The sequence below is a fragment of the Vanessa tameamea genome, chromosome 8 (assembly GCF_037043105.1).
Source record: "Vanessa tameamea isolate UH-Manoa-2023 chromosome 8, ilVanTame1 primary haplotype, whole genome shotgun sequence".
Classification (NCBI taxonomy): Eukaryota; Metazoa; Arthropoda; class Insecta; order Lepidoptera; family Nymphalidae; genus Vanessa; species Vanessa tameamea.
In genome coordinates, this window is record NC_087316.1 from 6,124,026 (window position 1) to 6,149,037 (window position 25,012).

Sequence of the window (25,012 nt, forward strand, 5' to 3'; positions counted from 1 at the left end):
GTTTTTTTTTTTCAGTATATAAAATTATGCGCTGATAATATTAGTGTCGATCTAAATATGTATGAATTTATGAAATTAACGACCACAGATTGTGATAATGAATAACTCATGAATAAGCTCATCATCAAGTTTGAATAATTTATTATAAATTATTTATTAAATTTCGATCACAACGGACTGTTAACAGATTAAATAGAAAAAATCCAAAGTAATGTACATTATAAGAGAGCTTATACTCGTATATGCGGGCCTCCAATTCCTAGGGGGATACCCGGGGTACTGAGAACCCCCTAACCCTCAGTGCCTACTGAGGCAGGGGGAGAAGGTGCGCATAGCACCTTTTCCTCCTCCCGGCCGTCTTCGGCGGAGCGGATCTGCAGCGACATCCTTCTCGCACTCCCGTTCCGCGGCTTCCTTCTGCGACGTGACTATTTCGCAGAAGGAGCGCATCTCCGACTAGCATGTCTCGCTACCGAGCATTTCATTGATGATACTCGGCAGCGAGAGGTCTCCGCCTGGCTCAGTTGCCACCAGAGAATACTAATGGAGCCCCCATGCAGCACACTCACTCAGGGTGTGGTACGCAGTGACCACTGACGCACCACACTCGTGGCGGGAGGGTGACACCTCCCGCCGCGCTATCCCGTTCAGGTACTTACCGAAGCATCCGTGCCCGGTAAGTACCTGCGTCATTTTGAATGTGAGTGTGCCGCATTTCCTCTTGACCCAGCGACTCAAGTGGGAACGTACTGCCTCCACTGCCACCAGGCCAGCCGAGGGTGACCCCAGCTCATCCTCCCATCGGACGAACAGAGCTTGCTGGGCTAGAGCTCTGATCCACCCGACCTCCGCCGACCCTGGACAAACGCCGCGATTCCTCGCCTCGACCCGGAACCGGTACACCTCCGCGACCACCTCCGCCTGGAATTCCCAAGGCGGATCGCCCGCGGGAAGTGTCGCCGCCGTCCACGACACCGTACGATACCCTTTGATACCTCCAACCGCTATGACCCTCTGGGGCTTCCGCAAGAAGGCCCAATTGTCAGCGGTGAGGGCGTCCATCCAAATTAGGGCACCGTACAGCACCATCGGCCTCACTCCGCCGGCATAGCAAACCCAGTCCTCCCACGTTCGGAGGTGGCCTAGGGCGGCGGCACCACTGATGAGCTTGGGGCCGAGTTTGACAAAATATTGCCAGAAGCTCCATCGTCCGTCCAGGATCAGGCTCAGATACTTCATCTGGGCCTGCACCTTGATCACCGTCCCCAGGACGGTGATACTCGTCCTTCGTGGGGGTCCTCTCCGTGAACCTTGGAAAAAAAATGCCTCCGTTTTCGACATGGAGCCCAGCATTCCCATCCGATCCACGGAGAGATTCGTGCCGACTTCGACTAGGCGAGCTTGTTTATGGGCAGTGGTGACCACTTACCATCAGGTGGTAATTTGCTCGTCCGCCTACTTCTATCCAATCCATGAACGTGTATCACACGAGTCGAACGAAAAAGTACTTAAAATTGCAAGTCTACGATATGGCTCAATGAAACAAAGCACTGCGACGTTAAGGATTAAATTTGATATGCATTCAATTTATTTACTTCGTCGTAAAGTGCATCATGCAGTTTACTGAAACAAAGCAAGAATCCGATAATTACAAAATGGACTATCGAAGCTACTTATTGTTTGAATAAAATTATTAATTTGTAAAAAAAGAAATTTTCTACTTTTAAAACAAGTTCATAAAATTATGAGAGAAAAATAATACGATGTTTATAAAAAGAATACTTGTTTTATTGAATACTAGCTGTGCCCGCGATCCACGCGAATTTAATAAAAAGTTATTGTTGTAGCCTAATTTCCTCCTTATTACATCAGCTATCTCCTAATGAATGCTGGACTGATTTTAGCGGGACTCAAAATCGGTCCAGCTGTTCCAGAGATTAGTCGGAACAAAGAGACAGATAGACGGACAGACAGACACATTGAAAAATTATACTTTGGTATATGTACCGTGTATACATATATATGAATTTAGTAAAAAGCGGTTATTTTAATATTACAAAGAGACACTCCAATTTTATTATATGTATAGATATTTATAATAGTTGGATGAAATAAAACCTCGACCGATAATTTATCTTTTCCAAACACTCATATATGGCAAATGAAACGCTGTGCCAACTACCAATTGACATTTCAACAGAACGAACGATAAGTGTATGCACCGCTAACGAGTCGATTCAGTTCGAGCATCTCCGATACAAGGACAATGCAAACTGCCATTGTTTTCTACGAAACCGTGATTCGTCGGGAGTAATATATGCGACAAGATATTGATGTTTCATGAATGTTATGTTACGTAATAATGTACATAATACCTTTTACAAATAACTATTTAAGTCGTTTTATTTCTAACATATTTCTTCCATAAAAGGAAACAAAACATTAGTACTTCAAAAATATTTTTCTTTTAAGTAAAAACATATACGTATGTAACGTATATATTTTATGCACTTACTAGTGTCTTGGTATCTGTCAATAATAGCTTAACTTTATACATTGTACGTATTACGTGACTACTTTAGCTAGCCGTGTAATACACGAGGTTAGATTAATTAACCGCTAATGTGTTTTTTACTACGCGACTAATGTGATCTACGAGTTAGAATAAGTACCATGTAAACACAATTATTAACAAATATAAATAATATTAGTAATGGAGTCTAGACATAGATATAGACTTGTTTGACATTCTTTTTCGCAGGAATAAACGGCCTCGTCATCGACTAACGATAGAAGCTAACATCACACGCTACCTCGTAAACATTTCATGCGAGCAAACGTTCTGGTGACGGCATTTAATTTGTATTTGTTCTGTAATAATGATTGATGTGAAATATTTAATAATCACCTTTCCCGATTTTGCTCCTAAAAATATGATTATATAAATAAATACATATTATAATATAAGAAGTAGGTATCGATCTCTCTGTCGTACTCATCATACTATCTTAAAGTCTTACTACACGGTCCTACTACAACTAGTCTCACTTGCTTCTTAAAATATCTTAATGCAATGACATATTTTATTCAAAGAAAAAACTTAATATGAACATAGTATTTATTTTTGAAAAAGGAAAATATATGAGCAGCCAATAGCATTAGCAGCCTGTAAATTTCCCACTGCTGGGCTAAAGACCTCCTCTCCCTTTGAGGAGAAGGTTTGGAGCATATTCCACCACGCTGCTCCAATGCGGGTAGGTGGAATACACATGTGGCAGAAATTAGTTGAAATTAGACACATGCAGGTTTCCTCACGATGTTTTCCTTCACCGCCAAGCACGAGATGAATTATAAACACAAATTAAGCACATGAAAATTCAGTGGTGCCTGCCTGGGTTTGAACCCGAAATCATCGGTTAAGATGCACGCGTTCTAACCACTGGGCCATCTCGGCTCGAGCAGCCATTAATGTAACCTAAATTTTAGAGATTTTGTTTATATTAAACCTAAAAACAAGTTCCATGATACTTGTAAGATTATATATTTATTATTTGTTTCAGTAGATCCGTTATAGTTTCTGCAACGTTCGCTTAGAAAGCTCACGGGTCGTCAATTTGACGAAATATATCTCAAAAATACGACTCATTTTTTTTATTTGTATGATATGTTATTTAAACTATATATATAAACTGTACTTAGATAATCAAAGAGGGACTTGACATTTCCACTCAACAACAATACACACAAACACACAACAGCTATAAAATGGCATACATTGAAGTTACTACCCGATATTATACGACTGTGAACATACTTGCCATTATCGAATGTAATACAAAAAAAACTACACAAACTTATAAATTGAAAGGTAACGCCAAATAATTCTCAGAACATTATACTAACTAATATACTTTAGTAACGAAAAAAGCAACAATAATAAACTAAAAACAATTACTGATTAGAACTCTATCGACGCTTAAATCGATATAGCCTTAAGCCACATAGATAGGCAATTAATGTGGCAATCAAACTGACACGTGCCTCTCTACCCTCGTAATCAAGTTTACAGACTGTTATGGTAGGGAAACACAAATATGAAAATATGGAGATATCCGTTCCGTTGCGAGCGTATGTTTTCATATTTGGATTTCCAGACCTGAGACCCGCGTTTGGTAAATTTCTCTTTTAAGGTGTTGTCTACGATTTCAAATTTCAAGACTAACTCGAATTCATGAAAAATTTTAAGTAGAATGTGAATATGGTAAATTTATGATTTAATATGATGATGTATATATATATTCTGTCATGACACAACGGATGATGAAAAGTTCAAAGGCCCAATAGCTTAGCGTATGATGATACTGATACGTACATACATAGAAGTTGCAAATCCCTGGGTTAAAATACCGGATTGAATCAATGAAAAGCATTGACTTTTTTCATTTAAGCAACAAATTTTCTTCTAGAGTTAGAGACTACTTAAAGAGCATTCTTTTAGCTCGGTAAGCAAATAAGTCTTGAGTCTGAACTCGTTCCAGTCGTATCTTATTAGTCATCCTATCAGATTATGAGATTGAGGCAAAGTGAATTCGACTTATTTCACGCAAATCCCACAGGGATAACTAGTTTAAGAATTAAGCCTCCGTGGCCGAAATACGGTTACGTGGACAGATATCTACTAGGTAAACCAATAGTTAATATAACAAAACAACTTACACTAATTGTATCAAACTGATTCTCAAAATGAACGAGTCGAGAAAAACTTAATATATATATCTAATTTGAAATTATTTTAACGCTCAAAAAAATCCAAAAAAGAGATATATTATTCAACTTTCAAGTACATGCTTACCTGTGATTATCGAAATGGAATAACGACGTCGTGGATTTTGTTATTATGTTATACTGATGTGGTTGGAAATAATAGTTTTTAAATAATATTAAATTTAAATTAAATAAAACTTACTTCTTATAATACACTGAAAAATAAACAAATTATAAATAAAATTCGAGCCCATAAAAAGTTTCACCCGTATTTTTTCGACCTTAGGGGTGGTATTTTTTTTTAAATGTATATTTGGAACCACATGGAAAGTAAAGCCTCCCCTCTTATACAAAAGTTCTGAGTTAATAAATATAAAGAAAAATTAAACCGAATTGTAAGCCTTCCACTTTTTTTGAAGAATAAAAGACAAACATTGTTAAAAGCTTGTTATAAAAAAGAGAAAACATCTAATGTCTCATTAATTGCGTCCGAGGAAAATACACAGACAGATTTTCATATAGTTTTCACCAATAGTTGGAGTAATTCATGTGAAAGGTCTACTATGAAATGTAAAGACGATTGTTGAAGATGTTGGAAAAAATCATGCCAGCTGGGCTTTTTTGCGTAAAGAATATTTTGTAAAAGTACCTACAACAGTACAATTTTTTATGATTTTTACCTTAGAACTCTGTCATTTATGAACCGATTTGGATGAAATTATTTTTTTGTTTATGAGGGTAAACTTCCCTTTTGGACTAAAAAAAAATTTAAGTCGGTTTTTAATTGGTAAAATTAATAAAATATTAGTCATCTACGAAACACATTGTAGCTTTCAGATTTTAAAATGGAAGCGATAATATTTTATTCGAATTTTGAATGTACTGTAAGTTGATTTTCCTGTAAGTTTGGTTAGAGGCTGTTATGATCACGCGCCACAAGCCTTGTGGAAAAAAATATAGAAATTAACTTATTATAACCGATAAATTTATCGATGATGATTGGTCCTATATTTTTCAAAAAGAACATAATTGTTTAACCGTGTCGGAAAATTAAGTTGTATCTAGTTATTTTTCTCCATTTTGATTTTAAAATATTTTCTATCTATACTTGAGTATATCTATTGAATATAAAACATTGGATTGGAGCATAATAGCAACCTCGTGCTAAGGATCCTATCTATCCGGAGGAAAATTCAGTAGAATAATGAAATCTCTACTAGATTTTAACCAGTGCTATTTTTAAAAATATATGAGATGTTTAAATATTCGCACACCGATCTATTTTCCCGTACAACACGCCACGTTTATTTTATCACGCGTTTAATTAAGTATTTCGCGATATTTCTACCGGTTCGAATTGCAAAGTGTAGAAGGCAATATCTATCTACATAAAACGTTTAAAATGAATATGTTATTTATTTTGATACGGATTAACACATTGTGACCATCAAACTAAACTGTACTGTTGTATTTTTCCCTTCTGTGTAAATATAAATTTGTAAGCTTGCTAAATTGTTTACACACACACAAGTTCTTTTTCTCTAATTAATACGAAAACTAAAAATTCTTCGTAAATTTAATTATTGAATGCAAAATTTATTTCGCGATTATATATGTAGCTGAGATGACAAGGCTCAGCGGACAGACGTGGACCTTAACCGAAGTTCACGATTTCGAACCCAGGAAACTTCCACAGAATGCTTACGAGTTCGACTTGTATTTATAATTCATCTCGTGCTTAGGTGGAAGGAAAACTTTATAGGGAAGGACAAAAATGTGATGAAATAAACTTCTTGTTAAGAAAAAGGGCTTTAGACACCAGTGAGCAATTTGTTAGTATTACTTTACTTTTTTTAATACTGTACTCTTAACAAAAGGGATGATCTCATACGCTGGATGGAAAGATAGAGTCAACAAGCATTTTTATATTAAATTCATTTATTGCTCCCATGCTTGGCTCTGCTCGGTCACGATTGTTGCGTTCCTCGAATATTTCCAGATACGACTTACGACATAATGCCACTCATAGTTACGTAGTTTTATATTTAATCATATTGTCTGTTATCATAGTTCATCCGTTTTTATTTTATATAGAGGTTGTCAATTTTGCTCTTCTTTATATATTTCCTGTGTACATTCACTCAATATATATACATAAATGGCATAGTGCCCTTTATATTATATAATTAAGTAAGTTTTATTCACCACATATCAAAAATTGTATACACATTTTAACATTTTTTGCAATACTTTTTATAAAAATAATTAAAAACAAAACAATTTGTTAGAAGGTCCTTTTACCACATTACATTATATGGAAAATTTTAATTGTCACTATTTATTTAGTTGTGTATATAGCGTTACAAAATTATTATAATACTTTCATGTACTTATTAATATTAATAAAAATGAATATTAAGACCATCGTTACATTAATAGTAATTAAGCTTGATGTCCAAAAATATAGATTTTTGTATGAAGATACATTATTAAAAAGAAAATAAATATACACACAAATCTTGTTTATTGATCTAGATTTCTGTGAAAATTTCTTTCATACTTAGTTTACAAACTGTATAATATTATAAATGTTAAACATTTAAAATATTATACAGAACATAACAATTATAATCATATGGTTTCGCAGTAAATCTCGCAATTTTATAAGAATCCAACTCGTACACAAAATAACACAATACGTACAAAAATAAATTCAGTACCAGTTTCATTAACAGCGACATGCTTGACATAAAATTATAAACAATTCAAAATTTTTTAGAAGCGGCCATTTTTAATTATACTGTTATATTGGATAGTAAATAATTTAATTTGATGTATTTTCCATAAAATGAAAATGTTAGATGATTTAATTAAATTATTGCATAGCAAAATATACATTTTATATGTAATGTGAGATATATCCAGGTAAAATTATATAATTGAGATTTCTGCTGTTTTATTACCAGATTCGGTCGACCTTTGACATCGACATATTGCGTCCTTTCATATTTCCCGATTCACTAACATAATTATTATACACAGTGTATGTCCCTATATTTAATATCGTTCCTATTTCGTCCTTTGATGTATTTTTGTTAAATATGTTTTTGTAACAGTAAAATATGATTTTTTTAAAAAGCTTATAAACCACTACCATTAATAAATGTTGGTTATTCATTGAAATTCAATTTGATAAATAATAGGGGCAAGGTTCTGACAGCGGACGTGGTTCTAAAATATTTATAAAGGGAAAATGGCTCCACCCTATTTACTAGTTATTGTATTGTTTTCATGTAACGTATATAATATCCTGATACTACATAAGGATATTTATATTATATTTAATTTTTAAGATATTTTATAAATTTAAAGGAATAAAAGGAAGAAAGATTTGAGCCTTCCTAGAAGATATTCAACTCGAAGCTATTTGCAACTTTATCTGATCAGTTGTGACATAACTCTTATCCAGGCAGCAACGAAATTAAAGGAGCTGTGAAATTTACGACCAGTCCGTTTTTATGTTCCTTAGACGGTTTTACAACTTGATGTAATTATATCGCTACAACTAGAATGATGTCTTTAAATAAATTAGGATCTTTTTATAAATTATCTCTAAATAATCATTTATTTCGTCGTTCGTTTTCTTTGCTTATCATTAAATATAACAGATGTTTTCCTATCTGTATAAATAGACAAAGAAAAATATTTCAGTACCCTTTTCTTTTAGTTTGTCAAGCGAGTTTTTGCTAACTGATAACGACATTTAGTGTAATATATTTTTTAATTTAAAAAAAAAATGCATTAAGAATATTTACTTCAAATTTTTAATAATGATTATGGCTGAATTAAAACCACAAGATGAACATTCTTTGATAGAAAAACCATAAAAAAATTGCTTAGAAAAAGTATAATCTTCCATAATATCTTAAGCTGTAATTGTAATTTACTGGTTGAGAAAAGACGGGAAAGATAAAATCATACCAATTATAATTGACTGAATTGTTTATTAGTTGATAACATACAATTTTGTGATCTATACAAAAATTTTGACTAGCTTTAGATTACATTTACAAACTACTAGATGTCACTATTAAGTCTCGTTTCGTTTATATTTACACTTAATAACACTTCTAACAAGTATACATAATATTTTAAACATTAATATATGTATATTATATTTAATAATAAACTATATATAAATATGTCAAAGAGTACATACTCAAGTAATCATTTTCATGATAATGCAATACTTACATGTACGGAACGAATGCCACTACAAATAGAATATCAAAACAAAAGAGTGTAATCTTTTAGAGTAACAAATTATGTTTAACCTTCAAAAAAACAACTGACATATTTTGAAATGACTTATATTTAATTATAAATTGTAACATTCGTTTTATTCGTTTGCTTCGTAAGAAAATGTAAATGATTACTTGTTTATTAATAATATATATTAATAACATTTATATCATACATAAAACCAGTCACAATTCGGTGTCAATAGGTACCTATGCTATGCTACCTAGGTAAAGGGTTGATATTACATTTAATAGAAATGCAATATATTTTTTATTTATACTTACAAATGTAAGGTTTATTTATTATTCTATATTTTTAATGACGGTATCCGTGAACAGTCGATTCGATTTTTATTTATAACATCAATAATTTTGTTTAATTACACAAGTAAGCATTAAGTTTACTTCATACAAGTCTTATTATTAGTATGTCAATTAACCGACAGACCTATCCGACCCAGATCACAAAGGAATTTGCTAATTAAAAGCGTTTGCAAACGTTGCCCTCCGATACATAACTTTATAATAAAACTTTATTAATGGCTTTATACCTTATTAATAGTCGACTGTTATTAGTATAATGTCTTAACATAAAAAAAAAACATGATCTCGAATAATATACCTTGCATTATTTTATGACGGTTTTAGACGCGTTAAATTTGAATTTTAGTTTCCTGTTTCATTTTACGACATTGGTTAGCGTTAATGACTAGAGTTCCTTTTTAAGTTCAATGTTGAGTTGTTTAATTTTTGTTAAAAGGATTATCTAGAACAAAACAGGCTTCCTATTTCATCACATTGAACGATATAAAACACATATACTGTAGTGCCTATACAAGGATATTGGTTATCACTCAGTGACAATTCTGCTAACAATATCGTAAAAAATAACAAACCGTACTTGTTTAACTGCCGGACAAAGAACTCTCGAGATAGAAACAGGAATTTCAAATCATTCCCGAGATCACTCCAGTACAAGTTGGCACATATTCGATACAAGAACTATATTATTTATAAATACAACTTATCTTATAAAAAGGTGTCTATCTGAACGGATTCGCGCCACTAAGAGATCTCAGTAATTTACCAATCGCACTGTACTATATTATATATACTTATATTTATAACTATACATACATTGTTAATTCTGTATATTGGATAATTATGTATAGATATTTTATGAATAATTTAAACTTGTACTTACACAAACTATATTGTTGCTACTTTGCTCTATCATCACGCTAAAATAATTTTTAGCTTAAATATTAATTTCTTATATATACCATTAGTTTTATATATAAGTAACTTTGATTTAGAATTTATCTTGTTTTTCATATTACCTACAATTCAAAGTATTCTAAAAATACGTTGTAAAATTAAGCACCATATATATTTATATTAAATTTTCTTATCACTTATAAACATAATTTAGAAAACACTGACTAGTCGAATATCAATACGAATAAACTACTACTGCTAAAACATTTAAGCTACATATAATTTGATAATTTTTCTAAATATCTAAACATGTAATTTATTTAAGTAAAGTAATAACATGTTTGTATTACATCTTGTAATAAAGGTTTTATTTACTACATATATATTTCATGAAAGTCAATTTCAAAGTATAACTTTCGATTTCAGTACCACTTGTACAAAACTTCAATTGTTAAAGTTCGCCCTCGTATTCCTTTTCCTACGAAATTGTTTGAAAATAAAACAATTTCGAGCGCATGAAGACACTTTAAATATACAGATCCTTAAAAAACTTTGACCGAAACTCACAATTCACGTTTTCAATAAATTAAGGAATTTTGTTATTTGAATTGAATCACTTCACTATTTGCAATTTTATAGTTGTGCAGTAGTATTGACTGCAGACCGCGATCGCTACGCCTTAACCGTTGTGGTAGTGGTCATGCGCTCGCTATCGTGGTGGACCAGTGGTGGTAACAACTTCCCAGCAAGCCGAGTGAAAGTGGAACGGAACTGACGGCTCATACTACAGTACAACACGAAGTTCACCGCTGAGCCAACCAACGCCATGAGGTCCATCACCTCGCCTGTTAATAAAATAAATTATTAGCTGTGTCATCGTTAATACCTGCAATAATAGTGCATAGATGCACTGCGAATATAACATTAATTAGATATATTTTAGATGAGCAGCGTTAATGTTGCTACTACTAATGATATTTCTTAAAAGGTTATCCCTAATGTCATATTTCCAATACAAAATCAATAAATACACAATCAAATTGAAAGTCAATTCAATTTAATCTATAAGATAAATAGATAGCATTTAAAAGAAGGTGCTGGACTGAATTAGACAGATTTGTTTTACATATGATTATATGACATTACCATATAAAACCATTATTTCTACAATAATTAAAATTAAAATTAGTTCACATTCGGCGAAGATATCGAGCAGTATACAAAGAAGAGGATCTAGATAGAGTATCAGTAACAAGCAACGAATCTAAGTAAACTTCTACACTTATTACAATCTTATAAGTTTTTTTTTTAATTAATTCGTCGAGGGAAATGAATTGGTTCTCAGTCGAAGCTATCAGAATCACAAAAAAGATTAAAAATAAAGGAAAAAAATATAAAAATGTTATTGAAACATAATATTAAGAAAATATTGCTGTGTGCGCTGGGTTAACTTGATTGCTTGGATGTGTTAGTACTTACACACAAATCAGCTTAAATATGCTTAACACTTTACAACCGCATTATAAAGGCAGTAAATCTTTTACTTTTTTTATAACTTGCTAGCGGAAAAATGGGCTTATGGTTTGTGGTCACCATTATCCATAGACATTTATGCCGTAAGAAAATAAAACCATTCCTTACAACGACAATGCGCTACCAACTTTGGAAACTAAGATGTAGTATACCTTGTTTCTGTAGTTACACAGGCCCACTCACCCCCCAAACCGTAACACGACAGTTTTAAGTATTGCTGCTTGGCGGTACAATACATGATGAATACCTACCCAGACGAACTTCAGAAAGCCGTATTGTCAAGTAACACGCTCTATAATAGTTCGTTGGTTAGCATTTTAAGGAAAATATTTGGACCTTACTCCATCACGCTGTTCCATAGCCGGTTGGTGGATCTACATAAGGAGCATAAATAAAATTATATTCATAACTTTCATATTTCCTTTCCTTCGCTATGTATGTATATATATATATATATGTTGTATATAAATATTTGATGTTTTTCATAATATAATGAAAATTTACAATTAAACACTTTAAGCAAATAAAGTACATCAATAAATAACCCAATTTTTTAAGTCAAAACGAACTATTTCATTTGAAAAATACAAAAGCCTTTTCTCTTTAATTCAATTAAAACAAATTTTTAGTATAAAAAAGGAAAAGAAAAAATACAGAGAATAACGTTAACAGCTTTTTTGCACTGAACTTACGTGAATTTTTCTCTCCTCCTAACGAGCCCCTTAAGAATAGCACCTTTGACCCAAAAAGATTTAGATGACTCACACCTACTTAAACATGAGGGTTTATAGATATCAGCAAGAAGATACTAGTCGGCTTTGCTCTTTAACGACAAGAAATAAAATAACATTGCAAGCAATATTTGAAAATTATGATAAATTCGTCAACGTCATAAAATTAACATCTTGTAAATGTTAAACTGCTGGCCTTAGTCCTCGTCTCCTTTTGAGAAGGTAATTGAAGCTTACTTCACCATTGTCGGTGGATACACTTGATTTTCATCCACTGCAGGTTCCATTACGAGGTTTTTATCCACTGTCGAGCACAAGATGCGTATAAATACAAATTAAGCATATGAAAATTAGGTGCTAGTCCGTGGTTGAACCATTGTGTTCTAACCATTGGGCCATCCCGGCTCTTCAATCGAATAAATATCATACAAAATCTTAAATAAAATCAACAAAATTATATGTTGAATAACTATGCAAGGCGCTTTGATTTTGTGAACAGTAATAGTTGCATACAGTACATCATGTTAATGTAAAGTATTTTTGGATTTGACGAGTGATAAATATTTACTTCGATGAAGATGAAGAAAAAACCAATCAATCATAAACGATTTTATACTTACTCAATCATCAGTTTAATACAAAAAACTTATCGTTCTTTAATGTTCTGACATCAAAGAATTATTTTAAAATGTTATAAATTCAAAATGTATACACTGATTTAAAAATATAACAAGAATATGATAATTCCCGTAACTTTTAACTTTTTATTATATTATTTTAAAAGTTGTTCTTTCTAAGTTTTTGTTTAATCCTTATTTATAAAAATATATTTGTAAAATTTCTGAAACTCTTGAATCAAGAGCAATTAAAAATCATATTTCTTTCAAACAAATGTTTAAATTATCGTCCGTAGGATTATTATGAAACAATTAACAATTGTTAAAAATTTAATATGATTAATAAATTATACAACATTTGTACATTTTTCGGACATTAACATGCGATTACGCGACAGTAAATTTTATAAGTCAGTAGAATTAAAAAATATAATAATATGGATAAGGTATAAGTCATCCAAATAGCTGTTTTTCAACGTACGTATTATACATATTATATATAACATACTATGAACATTGTCACCATCAAATAACAAATGAAAGTATGTAGTTATAAAATACCGTATCTTACACGATAGTATTATGTCGTTTATACCTATAATTATGAAGTTTCGCACTCGCCCTTGTTACTGAATCACACACATAGAGTACAACACTACACTTGAAAATTACAAAGCTCAAAGTTAAGATTATTTTATACGCTGCGTGAATATCCTGAATGCGATTAAATATTTATGTTATACTAGCGACCCGCACCGGCTTTGCACGGGTGCAATGCTGATACTAAAAATACTACAGAATGGCTTACAACGTTCACAGTTTTTCATTCATTAGATAATACAAACCGCTATGTCCTTGCATTTTAAATCTGTAATATATTCGAAAATATTCATTTAAATTACATGCTGTAAAGGGCCATATTGATCTATATTAAATGCACAATATATGTAAGGTAATTGGGTAAGGATTAAGGCTATTACTTAAAATCACTTCGAAAAAAAGCCATTCCCTCTCGTAAAAAGTAAAGGATAAAAAATGGTTATCGTGGGTTATCCCTAAGAGATAGACATATACCATCGCGTAAACTTTTTTGAAGACCTTTATAAGGTGTACAATACTGTAGTACATTATTTTATCTCGTAGGGTTCAGCCAGAGTTTGCAATGTAAGCGTCAAAAATGTTTTTATTTACGACATCACATCAGAAACCTCTAAAATTATTTGTATTTCTCTACTATATTGTGCATGTATTATATATATAAACCTGCCTCTTGAATCAATCTATCTATTAAAAAAAACCGCATCAAAATCCGTTGTGCAATTTTAAAGATATAAGCATACATAGGGACAGACAGCGATAAGCGACTTTGTTTTATTCTACGAATAAGTAATGATTATAAGAAGGAAAAGGAAAAAACTGACGGATAATATTAGTAGGTACTGAATAATATATATTATTGATAATTGACGCTAGTATTTAATTTCTGAAAGATCCGGAGTGACATTATTAGCACAGTACGGGTGAAGGGATCGTTTTACTCGACATTACATTATATATTTTCAAAAAAAATTAAATTAAAATAATATGAATATACATTTTTATATAAAATTACCCGCGAAATAGAACGCTAGGTGAGAATATAAAAGACAGCGCAGGTTTCTTCGTCTTTAAATTCGGGAAACACGTATGGTGTTCTTAATCCCGGTCGACTTGAAGAGTACGGAATATCTTATTCACGTAATACTTTTGAACCAGTAGTTTTATTTAAGAGCGTAGTTTGTAAGCGTGGGAATTAATTTTAGAACACACACATAGGTACTTTTCAATAATACAGTTGCATTGTGCAGTGTATCGTACGCATCCCCGGAGATAATCAGTTGCTTGTTTTCGGTGCAACGAATAAATTAAATTTTCATTGCGCGTTCATAACGTAGGATTTATAAAAATACATTTAATTACGAGTAATGTATTAGCTATAAGGTTGTCACTCGCAAACGCAATTATAAATTATTTGTTAGCATAGGGTGCGGTCAGAGTGCATTAAGATGCCAAATATTCATTATGATTTTTATTGTTTCAACTGCTTTCGTCTAACTAAATAATAATAATTATTTTCTTGATATTTTAAGGTTGGTAGATATACCGAATTAAATTAAAGTAAAGACACATTAAATAATCACTTCTTAAATTTTATAAATATAAATAACGAAGTTAAATATAATTTTTTTCAATACTCTATTTTTAAGTAAAATATTCGAAAAAAATATTTTAAATCAACTTCTCGTCCATTTCGGTACAAATACTATTTTTCATAGTGAGCAATTCGGTTTTACAAGAGGTCGCTCGACAACTGATGCGAGAATAGCACTTCTTAAACATATTTACGATGCTTGACAAAAATCACAAAATGCTATTGGAGTATTCTGTGATTTGTCTAAAGCATTTGATTGTGTAGAACACGAGACGCTTCTTTATAAGCTCAAATACTACGGTATTAAAGGTAAAGCTCTTGATCTCATTGCTTCATATTTAAGTCAAAAAGTCCAGCAAGTTTTCATTAATGGCATAAAGTTTTCTGGATCTACGTTATAAATGAGTGTTCCACAAGGATCAATTTTGGGTCCCTTTCTATTTCTACTATATATAAATGATCTTCCTTTCTATGTTAAAGGTATTTGTGTTATAATGTTGTTTGCTGACGATACTTCACTGATTTTTAAGGTAGACAGGAAAAAACTGACTATGACGATGTGAACGGTGCATTATCACAGATACACGATTGGTTTACAGTAAATAATTTAGTTTTGAATACTCAAAAAACGAAATGTGTAGTTTTTACCCTACCAAAGTTTAGAAAGCAAAATTATAATATATCTTTAAATGGTGGCCGTCTTGATGTAGCCAATATTACGGTTTTTTTTTGGGAATAGCATTGGATTCCAAACTTCAGTGGAGTCCTCATTTATCGTCCCTGACAGGAAGACTCAGCTCCGCAGCATAAAAATTAACAATTGTGTCCCACGACACTCGCGCCCCACCCTTACGCTAACTTGTCTATGTGTGCGTAGACGTTTTACGAAATTATAAGAGTCGGCTCCAAATAAAAATTGACGTGCTCTCACCTTGGGCTCTGGGGAGGGACTGAAAATTTATTGACAGCGATGTCGAATAATAAGTCAAAACCGTCAAATTATTTTCTCCATACTAAAATGTATGGACAACGAATGCCAAAAAGTAAGCAATATTTAAGTAAAAATTACTATAATATTGTGAGATATAATAGAAATTGAACACGGTGAACTTATTATTTACACTTTCGTGTTCCCATTTAACCAAAAATACATGTATAAACTAGCCGCTAAATAGCTTAAAAAATTCTAATAGAAAAGGTCGATTTCAGTGTTTGGAGTGATGTTGACGATTAATTTACCAGGTTATTGATACAAATTTTATAAATATCATGCGGTGAAACTTGAGATATATCTATTGAGATACTGAATGTATTTTTTTATCCATAACCAATGCTCCAGTTTTAAGATATTTTAAAAATAGTAAGCGCTATTTTGGCGTTCCGCAAGGACTGTCCTCTTAAGTGCTTCTTACGACGCGTCTACGGGCAAGTATCGTAAAATTTATTAAATTCAATCAATACCTCAGCGAATTTCGTGACATTTTATCGCACTACTTAAACAACTATAAAAATAAGTCTTAAATCGTATACTAAATTTGATAAAACTATGTGGGTTGACTTCTAATAGATCTGTTTCCTTATGCATACCTTTTACGATTATTTTTTATTTAATAAAGATAAGCTGAATGTCTAATAGGCCACCTGATGATAAGTGATAACTGACGCAGATAAATACTAGCAGTATAAGAAATATTAACCATCCCTTACATCTAGTTTTCGCTACAAACTTTGGGAACTAACCTTACGTTAAAGTCCTAGTGCCTGTGTGTTTAGCACCTTTAACCCGGTATACAATAGTTCTAAGTATTACTGTTTGGAGGTAGATATGTGATGAATGTGTTGTACTAAATTAGAGAGTTCACGAAGCTAACACCTACCACCAGGTAAATATAAATTCAACAACAAAAAAAAGAAACAAATTTATGTTAAATAAAATGGATATATTAAACATATAATCAATAAATACCAGTGAACATCATCTATAACGTACAATGAACTTTGATTCCAGCACGTAATTCACATACTGACGAGAGTAGAAATAGGGACATCTCAATTCAGTTGCGATCGATAAAGTTAATAGAGTCGCTTAACTTTATTTGCATATTAGCTTCCCCTCTGGAAAACGGTCAGATACAACTACATTAGTTGATGCCTATCTGCAACGTACAACAATATAATTTACAGATACTAAACTTCTACTAAAATAATATTAATAAGGTCAAGTTTGTATGTTTGTGACTTAATGACGCTGAAAAATAGACAGCTTTAGGTGAAATTTCGAATATAGAACTTATGCCTGAACATATAAACTATCTAACACATCCTCCACTATGCACGCAGGTGAAGTCAAGGACGGAAACTAAAGAGTCAGACAAACTTACTTGTTTAATTGTAACGAACTCTATTAAAATGACAATAGTATGTGTGGAAATTTATTAACTTCTGTATTATATAATGATTTTATAATAAACCAATTACACACGAGGAAATTATTGTTTGACAAAGTAGGAAAGAAACATTTGTTATGTCGCTGTAATCTTCTTGGATCTTGATCGTATGGCTGACCATGAAAAGTTTAGCGCGAAATATACTTTATTATCGTATGTTATATCAATGTGTGATACATATGAACGAATCGGATATGATATGTATTGATACTTAAGGAGAAGTTAGTAACTAACTACCATAACTTCTTAAATAGTTGAATTAAATTTGTATATTTGAATCCTATATAATAATTTTGTATAGTAATGTATGATTAATAACACTGTAAATAATAGTTAATAAACAAATAATAACTTTGCTTTAAATACAGATAAAATACATAAGACCTTACATTCGAATGTAATTTGGTCTCATTGTTTGTGTTGTGTAATCTTAAATGAAAGTATATAATCTTTCCGTCAAGGTTCTGTACAGTAAATTATCCTGTAAAATACAGAATCATATAATCGTAAAAGCACGTAAAAAGATCACGTTTAATAGAATAATTAATGAAAATTTTAAACGTGCCGGCCGTTTATTTAAATAAAACTTGTGATTTTAAAAAAAGAAGCTTTTTAATTTTTTCTTCAAAAATTTTGTTTTCGTTCCCTACTATGTTATGAGGTAATTTATGCTTGCGGAAGCTCATAAAATTCGTGAATATTTGCGTATTTTGTATTTTCCAGTTCAGTTTTGTATGTTTTTCTCGAAACTTTAATTTAATAAGGGTTGTTGTGTTCGAGAACATTATTTTCTTACATATATATTTTTTCAGCAATCTTTCATGATTATTTGTGAGATTAGAGATACGCCTCTCGAGTCACAAACACTCATGTGCATGACATGATTAATACGAGTATTTGCGCTTAACTAACGTAGATATACGCCAGGAAAATGAACGTGAGTTTAAGAAACTCTGAAGGGATAACATTGGAAAATATATCATAATTACGTAAATATGTTAAATACTAAATACAAATTACGAATAAATAACATAATTCTTTAACTTAATAAATTTTTATTCCGGAAACGTACATAGAGATATGTATATGTAATAAATATAATGTTTAAATTAATAAATAATTAATTAAATGAATGATTTAAAATACATTTTGGTTTGGTTCTTATTGTTTTTAAGCTTAAATTTAAATTTATAATATATCTTATTAATTTAGTAGGTATTGATTATTTAATTACTGTCAGTATTATGCAAATTGAGTCATTATTAATTGAAATAGAAGAGTTTTTTTTTTAATTATTTAATGTTTTAGTTTAAACTTTCATTAAAACATGGGGCGAACAATGAATATGATACAATGAATTTGGTCAAATTAAAAGATTTTATTTTTTATCTTAATAATATATAAATAATAAATCAAATGGCAATTTAATTCTTGAACCTTAAATTTATCATTGCAAATTTTATGAAGAGGAAGTCATTTTAACCGCAAACATAAATGTAGGTTTTCGAATGAAAAGCCTTTGAAATATATTTTCTTTTAACCTCAATTTACATTTATAAGATTTAGACCTTAAATGTGCATAAATAATTAAATTATTTTTAGTTTATTATATTTAAAAAAGGTAAATTAATAAAGCCTTTATTGTTGTTAAATATAAGGAAAAGTTTTTAATTGTATTACAAATAATAAAAAAGAGCCATGATAAATACTTGTTTGAAAAAACCTGCTCTATATTTCTACCAGTTGTAAATAGGCATTCATACATTTATATGGACATAAAAACGTAACTTCAATCTAAACCTCAACGCCGACCTTCCGACGGATATAACGACATGTTGAAATGATGTTGACGCCTCTCCTTCGAATAAATTTCATCGATTAAAGCTTAGGCCTTTATCACATGAAACTAAGATATACAGTTTGAAACTAAAACACGACTTTAGGATTGAAGCTTGAAAGTCATAAGACATATAGTCTATGCTTTTTTGAGAGATTTAAAGAGGTACAATCGGATTCATTTCCTATATTTTAACATTAACACCGGTTTTATTTTTCTACGTAAATTTATTTATTTTTCTTAGTCTAAAACCAAATATTTTAACATAAAATATTACTAAAACTTGTATATTTATAAATTCTAACGATAACAACAAAATGTACTCGAATTGATACAAATATTTTAAAAAATTAAAATAATTATATATTTTTTTAAGTTGTTCGAAACGTATTGCAATAAAGACAGACGTCATTATTAACAATAATTTACATATTAAACGTAAACATGTCATAATAATAATATTCATTTACTTAAAGATTTTTTATTTAAAACCTTCATTAAGTTCGCCTTAGCAAACAATAAGATATATTCAAATAAAATGGATACGCAGTCTTTTCGTCAACGTATTGGATATTATTAATAAGAAATTAAATTCGTATATTATACTGCAGTACGAACTTAAAATATTTCAATTTTAAGTATATTGTTTAAAAGCAGCACTATACCAACAGAAACATAGTTATCTATAAAGGTAAGTGATATTTTAACTAGAATTTAATTTATGAAGTACCTATCTTAAATCTAACCTTAATACATCCCTCATTTCTTTTAGATACTATACACCATTTTTTTCTGGATAAGGACAGTTATCAAAGGATCGGGCGCTTATGGTTAGCTTCCCTTGGCCAAACTAGCATTAGATGATGTGTTGAAGAAAGGAAGGCAAAATACCTAACACTGTAAGTGTTCCATGCTTATACAACCTACTCATACTTTGGTATGAAATCAACTGAGAATGAGGATAATATGGAATCAATTTCAAATTAAGCATTCTTTAAATAAATATGTAACTTCTAAAGAATTGAAGAATTACTTAATAATGTAAAATTTTTACAAGCATTATTTATGTAATATTCAGTTTAAAAGAGGATGGTAGATGTTGACATCGGATTGAAAATTTATTAAGTTTTATGAATGTAATATTTATGTGAAAATTGTTTTAACAAATAAATATATTTTGAGTCAAATACATTTTTCTGATTCTTTCATTAATAAATTTTAAATATTTATATTATAAAAGAAAAGTAACAGCTTTTTGGAATTATTTTATTACCGCTCAATATGTAAATAAACAGGTAAATTGCAATGAATAAATGCAATTACATAATTTAAAACAGAAACTTAATTAGTATTTTATTAAGCAAAGAAAATCATGACACATCTACCACGTTTTATTGAAATGTATTAAATCATCTATATTACACATAAAGGAATGCTTTGTTTTAAAATTTTGCATAATTCTATTTTTGTCAAAATATGATTTATCTCATAGTAGATGATAGAAATAAATATTTTTATTATAAATGTAGAATTATAAAATATATTACTAACAAACATGTTTTCAATTAGCAGAGTAATAAAAATTTTTAAACTAAAGGAAAAGACTATATTACACAGTTTTAATTTTAACAATCTGTTATTTCATAATATTTGCACGGGCTGATTTTACATTAATTTAAATTGACTGTATTATTTAGAATATTTTTATATAGTAACTTCAACTAATATAGTATTTCAATTTATATATTAAAATTATTTCTACATAACATACATTTAAAATATTATTCTCATTTTAAACACATAAAAATACAATTATAATTGTTTGAAAAATAAAAACATTTGAAATTTTAATATTACATAATTTAATCTTAATATCTTGTAAACATTAATTTTTGTTTAAGGAGTATAAGTCTATACTGATTCTCCTATTTTCATCTTATTATTGAATTTCAGAAGATCAAAACCTTACCAATTTATTTAGTTTCATTATGACAGAACTTTTGTGGCTAAGTAAATACAGATATATTCTTTTCTAAAACTAGTAATGTTTTTATGGGTTAAATGTTAAATTATTTATTCACTTTAACACAGTTATTTCAAAGTTACTGGTATTCCTTTTTTCTCTGGATCACCATTATCTCTTATAAAAACAGTTTAAGTTTAACACACTGCCCATTGCTTATCCATGTTTGTTCACTTGAAAGCCTTCTTTAAGTACAGTCTCCGATAGGCAATCATATAATTATTTTTGGAAATATTTCTAGTTTTAGTTAGGTAAGTTTAACATTCTTGTAAGGATATTAAATTGTTTAGGTTCTTAATGTTTTGATATTTTTCTTCTTTTAATCAATCAATTTAGATTTTAAAACAGCGAATATTATTATATCTCGCATATTAATACACACTTCATTTTTAAAGTGAATGTGGGAATTTTAAGCCTTTTAATCGCATATACGTGTAGTAAAATTTTTTTAATCACCTTTATATTTTAGTCACATAATATGAACCCAAACACTTTTTTAACTAAATATAACTGTATAAGCCATCAATATCATTTATAAATCACATAAAAACATTATATTTATTTAAATTTTTATGTTAAATAACATCCACGTTTTCAAAACACGAGGAATGAAAGCGTGGAATTTTGACATTTAAAAACGAAATAAAAACGCGATTTAAACAACCCTAGGTATGGTTTTGGATTTGACAGTGGCATTCGGAATACCGTTTTTAGCCAAAAACGCGAGGCGAGCGCGTTACAAGCTCGTTTGTGTTTTCGGTGGCATACAAAATCAGGGCCCAGAAGATGCAGCGGGTTTCGGAGGTTTTAATACATAATTCATCGCAGACAACATCTGTCGACGGCTTTGTTTATGTTATATAAATAAATGTGCTAGATTATAAATAAAATAATGTAAAAAAAACATTGGATTAAATCTTACTAACCAAAAGCATAGTAGCATATCCCAAACAGATGTGGAGCAATCGCAGTAAGCAGACCAAACAAAGCCTGCGGTAATTCTGTAGCCAGAAACAGTCCAAGCAATGCTACCAACATGCGCGTAGTGCGATCTGTACGACCACCTCGCTTCCCACCATCTTCGTTGAGACGAGCCTTTTCTCCCTGAGAAAAATTCTATGTTAATATTATACTACATCAACATATTTTAAACTCATCTAAATATTGATGCTCGAGAGAATGACATATAAAATTTTGATCGAAAGTAAATAATTCTTCTATTTTGTTTCTATTGAAACGTCTAAATTTTAAAAAACAATATTTGTCATAAATTTTTATTTTATTATGGAACGTAATAATAATTAATTTGCTTTTAACGTTACCCTTGACATATACACATATAATACTTAAAATCCTCTAACCACAACCTAATGTTGCTAATATTGTTAATTAAACTAGTTTTTCAATTCCAACAGAATGTATCAAAACAAATTAACATTTAACGGAAACAAAATTATCTCGTTTAATAATGATACTGATTACAGCAATAGCTCTGTGACATACATAATGTATTACATAGCTATCATTATATGTTGTTGCACTGCACTGCAAAAATATTAATATATTGTACCTTTGGTTGCCACATTATGGCTATAGGTGTGGACTCCATATTATTGTGTTATATATTTAAATGAGAGTAAATTCTCTTCGCAGAAAATACCACACATTGGGAGGTAACTCATGTCATACCATGCATAAATGTCCTTACATTTTACCGTGTTTATGTGATGACTATGGAAATAGAAATGCTCGTGGGCGATTGCAAAGACGCGATTTAGTGCGGCGTAAGAATTATGTACGCTCATTCCAAATGGTCTGTTCGATGAAGAGTAACATTTATAAATGTACACTTTATTTTATGCAATGCTTTGAATAATTTAATAAGTTACAGATTAACAACTCAGATCAACTTCAAAGATATTGTTAATTTAATTTATCTTGTAAAAAAGACAAATTTTTAAGAATCACTAACTGCGAAAATTTTGTTAAAGAAAAACTTTGTATAAATTTATATTTGAAACTTGCGAATCATTATATTTTTAACTTCTTAGCAAAGAGTCAAAGTTTTTCATATTTTCATGACTAACTTTATGACTTATATTTTTAAATGAAGTTCGGAGTAATTCGTTATAGCAATTAAAACAACTAAGTGAACAAAGTAAGCAGACTTTGAATTAAACTAATTCTATAAGTATTTACATCTTCTATTATATCGATATTTACCTCATTAGTAGCAACAGCAGACTTTTTCAGCAATTTTTGCCGTCTTCTATCACTCGACTTCATTTTCAATATAAGACACACACTCAAGATAGATAGCACTACACAAGGTATTAATTTTAAGAAAACACTATAAATCCAAAATATAGAGGTCAATAGATATTGATTATTCGTCATTGAAATCGCGTACGTCGGTTCACCAACTGCGGAAACATTCACAGTGTCCGTTTCATTTATTGTCACATTATCTCTGACAGTATTGTTATTCGGTAATTCCTGTATTTTCATTGCAAAGTAAATTGGAAGACACACGATTGGGCAAACGACATAAGCAACCGCAATCGCTATATTCGTATTTCTTTTGTTACAAAATGTCTTGTTTTTCTGGGGGAATTTAATAGCAACGAATCTCCAAACTGCTAATGTTATCGTAAGCCAGATAGAAATAGTGTGAAAAGTTTGACTAAATATAGAATGAAAGTATACGAAAACTGCCCATGCGTACGAATTTCGATTGAGTTCTTCTGCAATAGTCGTGTAGACATGAAGAGCTAGAGGTATATAATCTATCATGACCAGAAGATCTGCGACGGCGAGTGCGGTAAGGATGGAGTTAGTAGTCGAGGTCATTTCCTTGCGACTAAGTACAGCGATGTTGACAGAGTTGGCGACGGAGCCTAGTAGGCAGATAATAAGCGCTACATAGCCGTGCACTTTCACGTAGACTCGTTGGAAGTTTGGGCCACCGGGCACGCAGTATGCCACAATCGCATCACCACCGTTCGCTTCCGAGCCAGACATTTTTCTTGTTTACAGCTTCGATGGTATGTAATATTTGGCTGAAGGATATCTCCTCTTCTTAGGATTGTTACACATTTTCTGAAAAAAAAGTTGAATTTCAAGTACTCTAAATAAATAAACACTCTCGTCTAATAATAATCATTAGTAACTTAGATTTCTTCTTTAAATATAATACATATGTATATCAATTGAGAATGGCATCATCACTTTTTGTAAATATTTAATTTAAGACTTAATTTGTACAGTAAAAATGTAAATCACTAATTTAGGCAATATTCATGTGTACAAATATACGAACATGCTTTAAAGCTGTACTAGCTATTGCTATA

At 30.8% G+C, this 25,012-nt stretch overlaps 3 protein-coding genes across 3 annotated transcripts in view; all 3 read right to left on the reverse strand.

Moving 5' to 3' along the window:
- The window catches only part of LOC113400103 (G-protein coupled receptor 143-like), a 316,948-nt gene that overhangs the window by 238,529 nt on the left and 53,407 nt on the right, over positions 1-25,012 (reverse strand). The gene's annotated exons all lie outside the window — the stretch shown is intronic.
- Positions 541-1,353, reverse strand: LOC113399811 (uncharacterized). Its single transcript, XM_026639055.2, has one exon. The coding sequence runs from the start codon at positions 1,351-1,353 to the stop codon at positions 541-543; it is 813 nt and encodes a 270-aa protein (XP_026494840.2).
- The window catches only part of LOC113400044 (G-protein coupled receptor dmsr-1-like), a 30,211-nt gene continuing 15,454 nt past the window's right edge, over positions 10,256-25,012 (reverse strand). The window contains exons 2-4 of the mRNA XM_026639411.2: positions 23,886-24,761; positions 22,589-22,766; positions 10,256-11,128 (exon numbers count right to left, since the gene is read on the reverse strand). Coding sequence (XP_026495196.1) covers positions 10,956-11,128; positions 22,589-22,766; positions 23,886-24,683 — 1,149 coding nt within the window. The 5' untranslated portion in view covers positions 24,684-24,761 and the 3' untranslated portion in view covers positions 10,256-10,955. The remainder of the gene's footprint in view (positions 11,129-22,588; positions 22,767-23,885; positions 24,762-25,012) is intronic.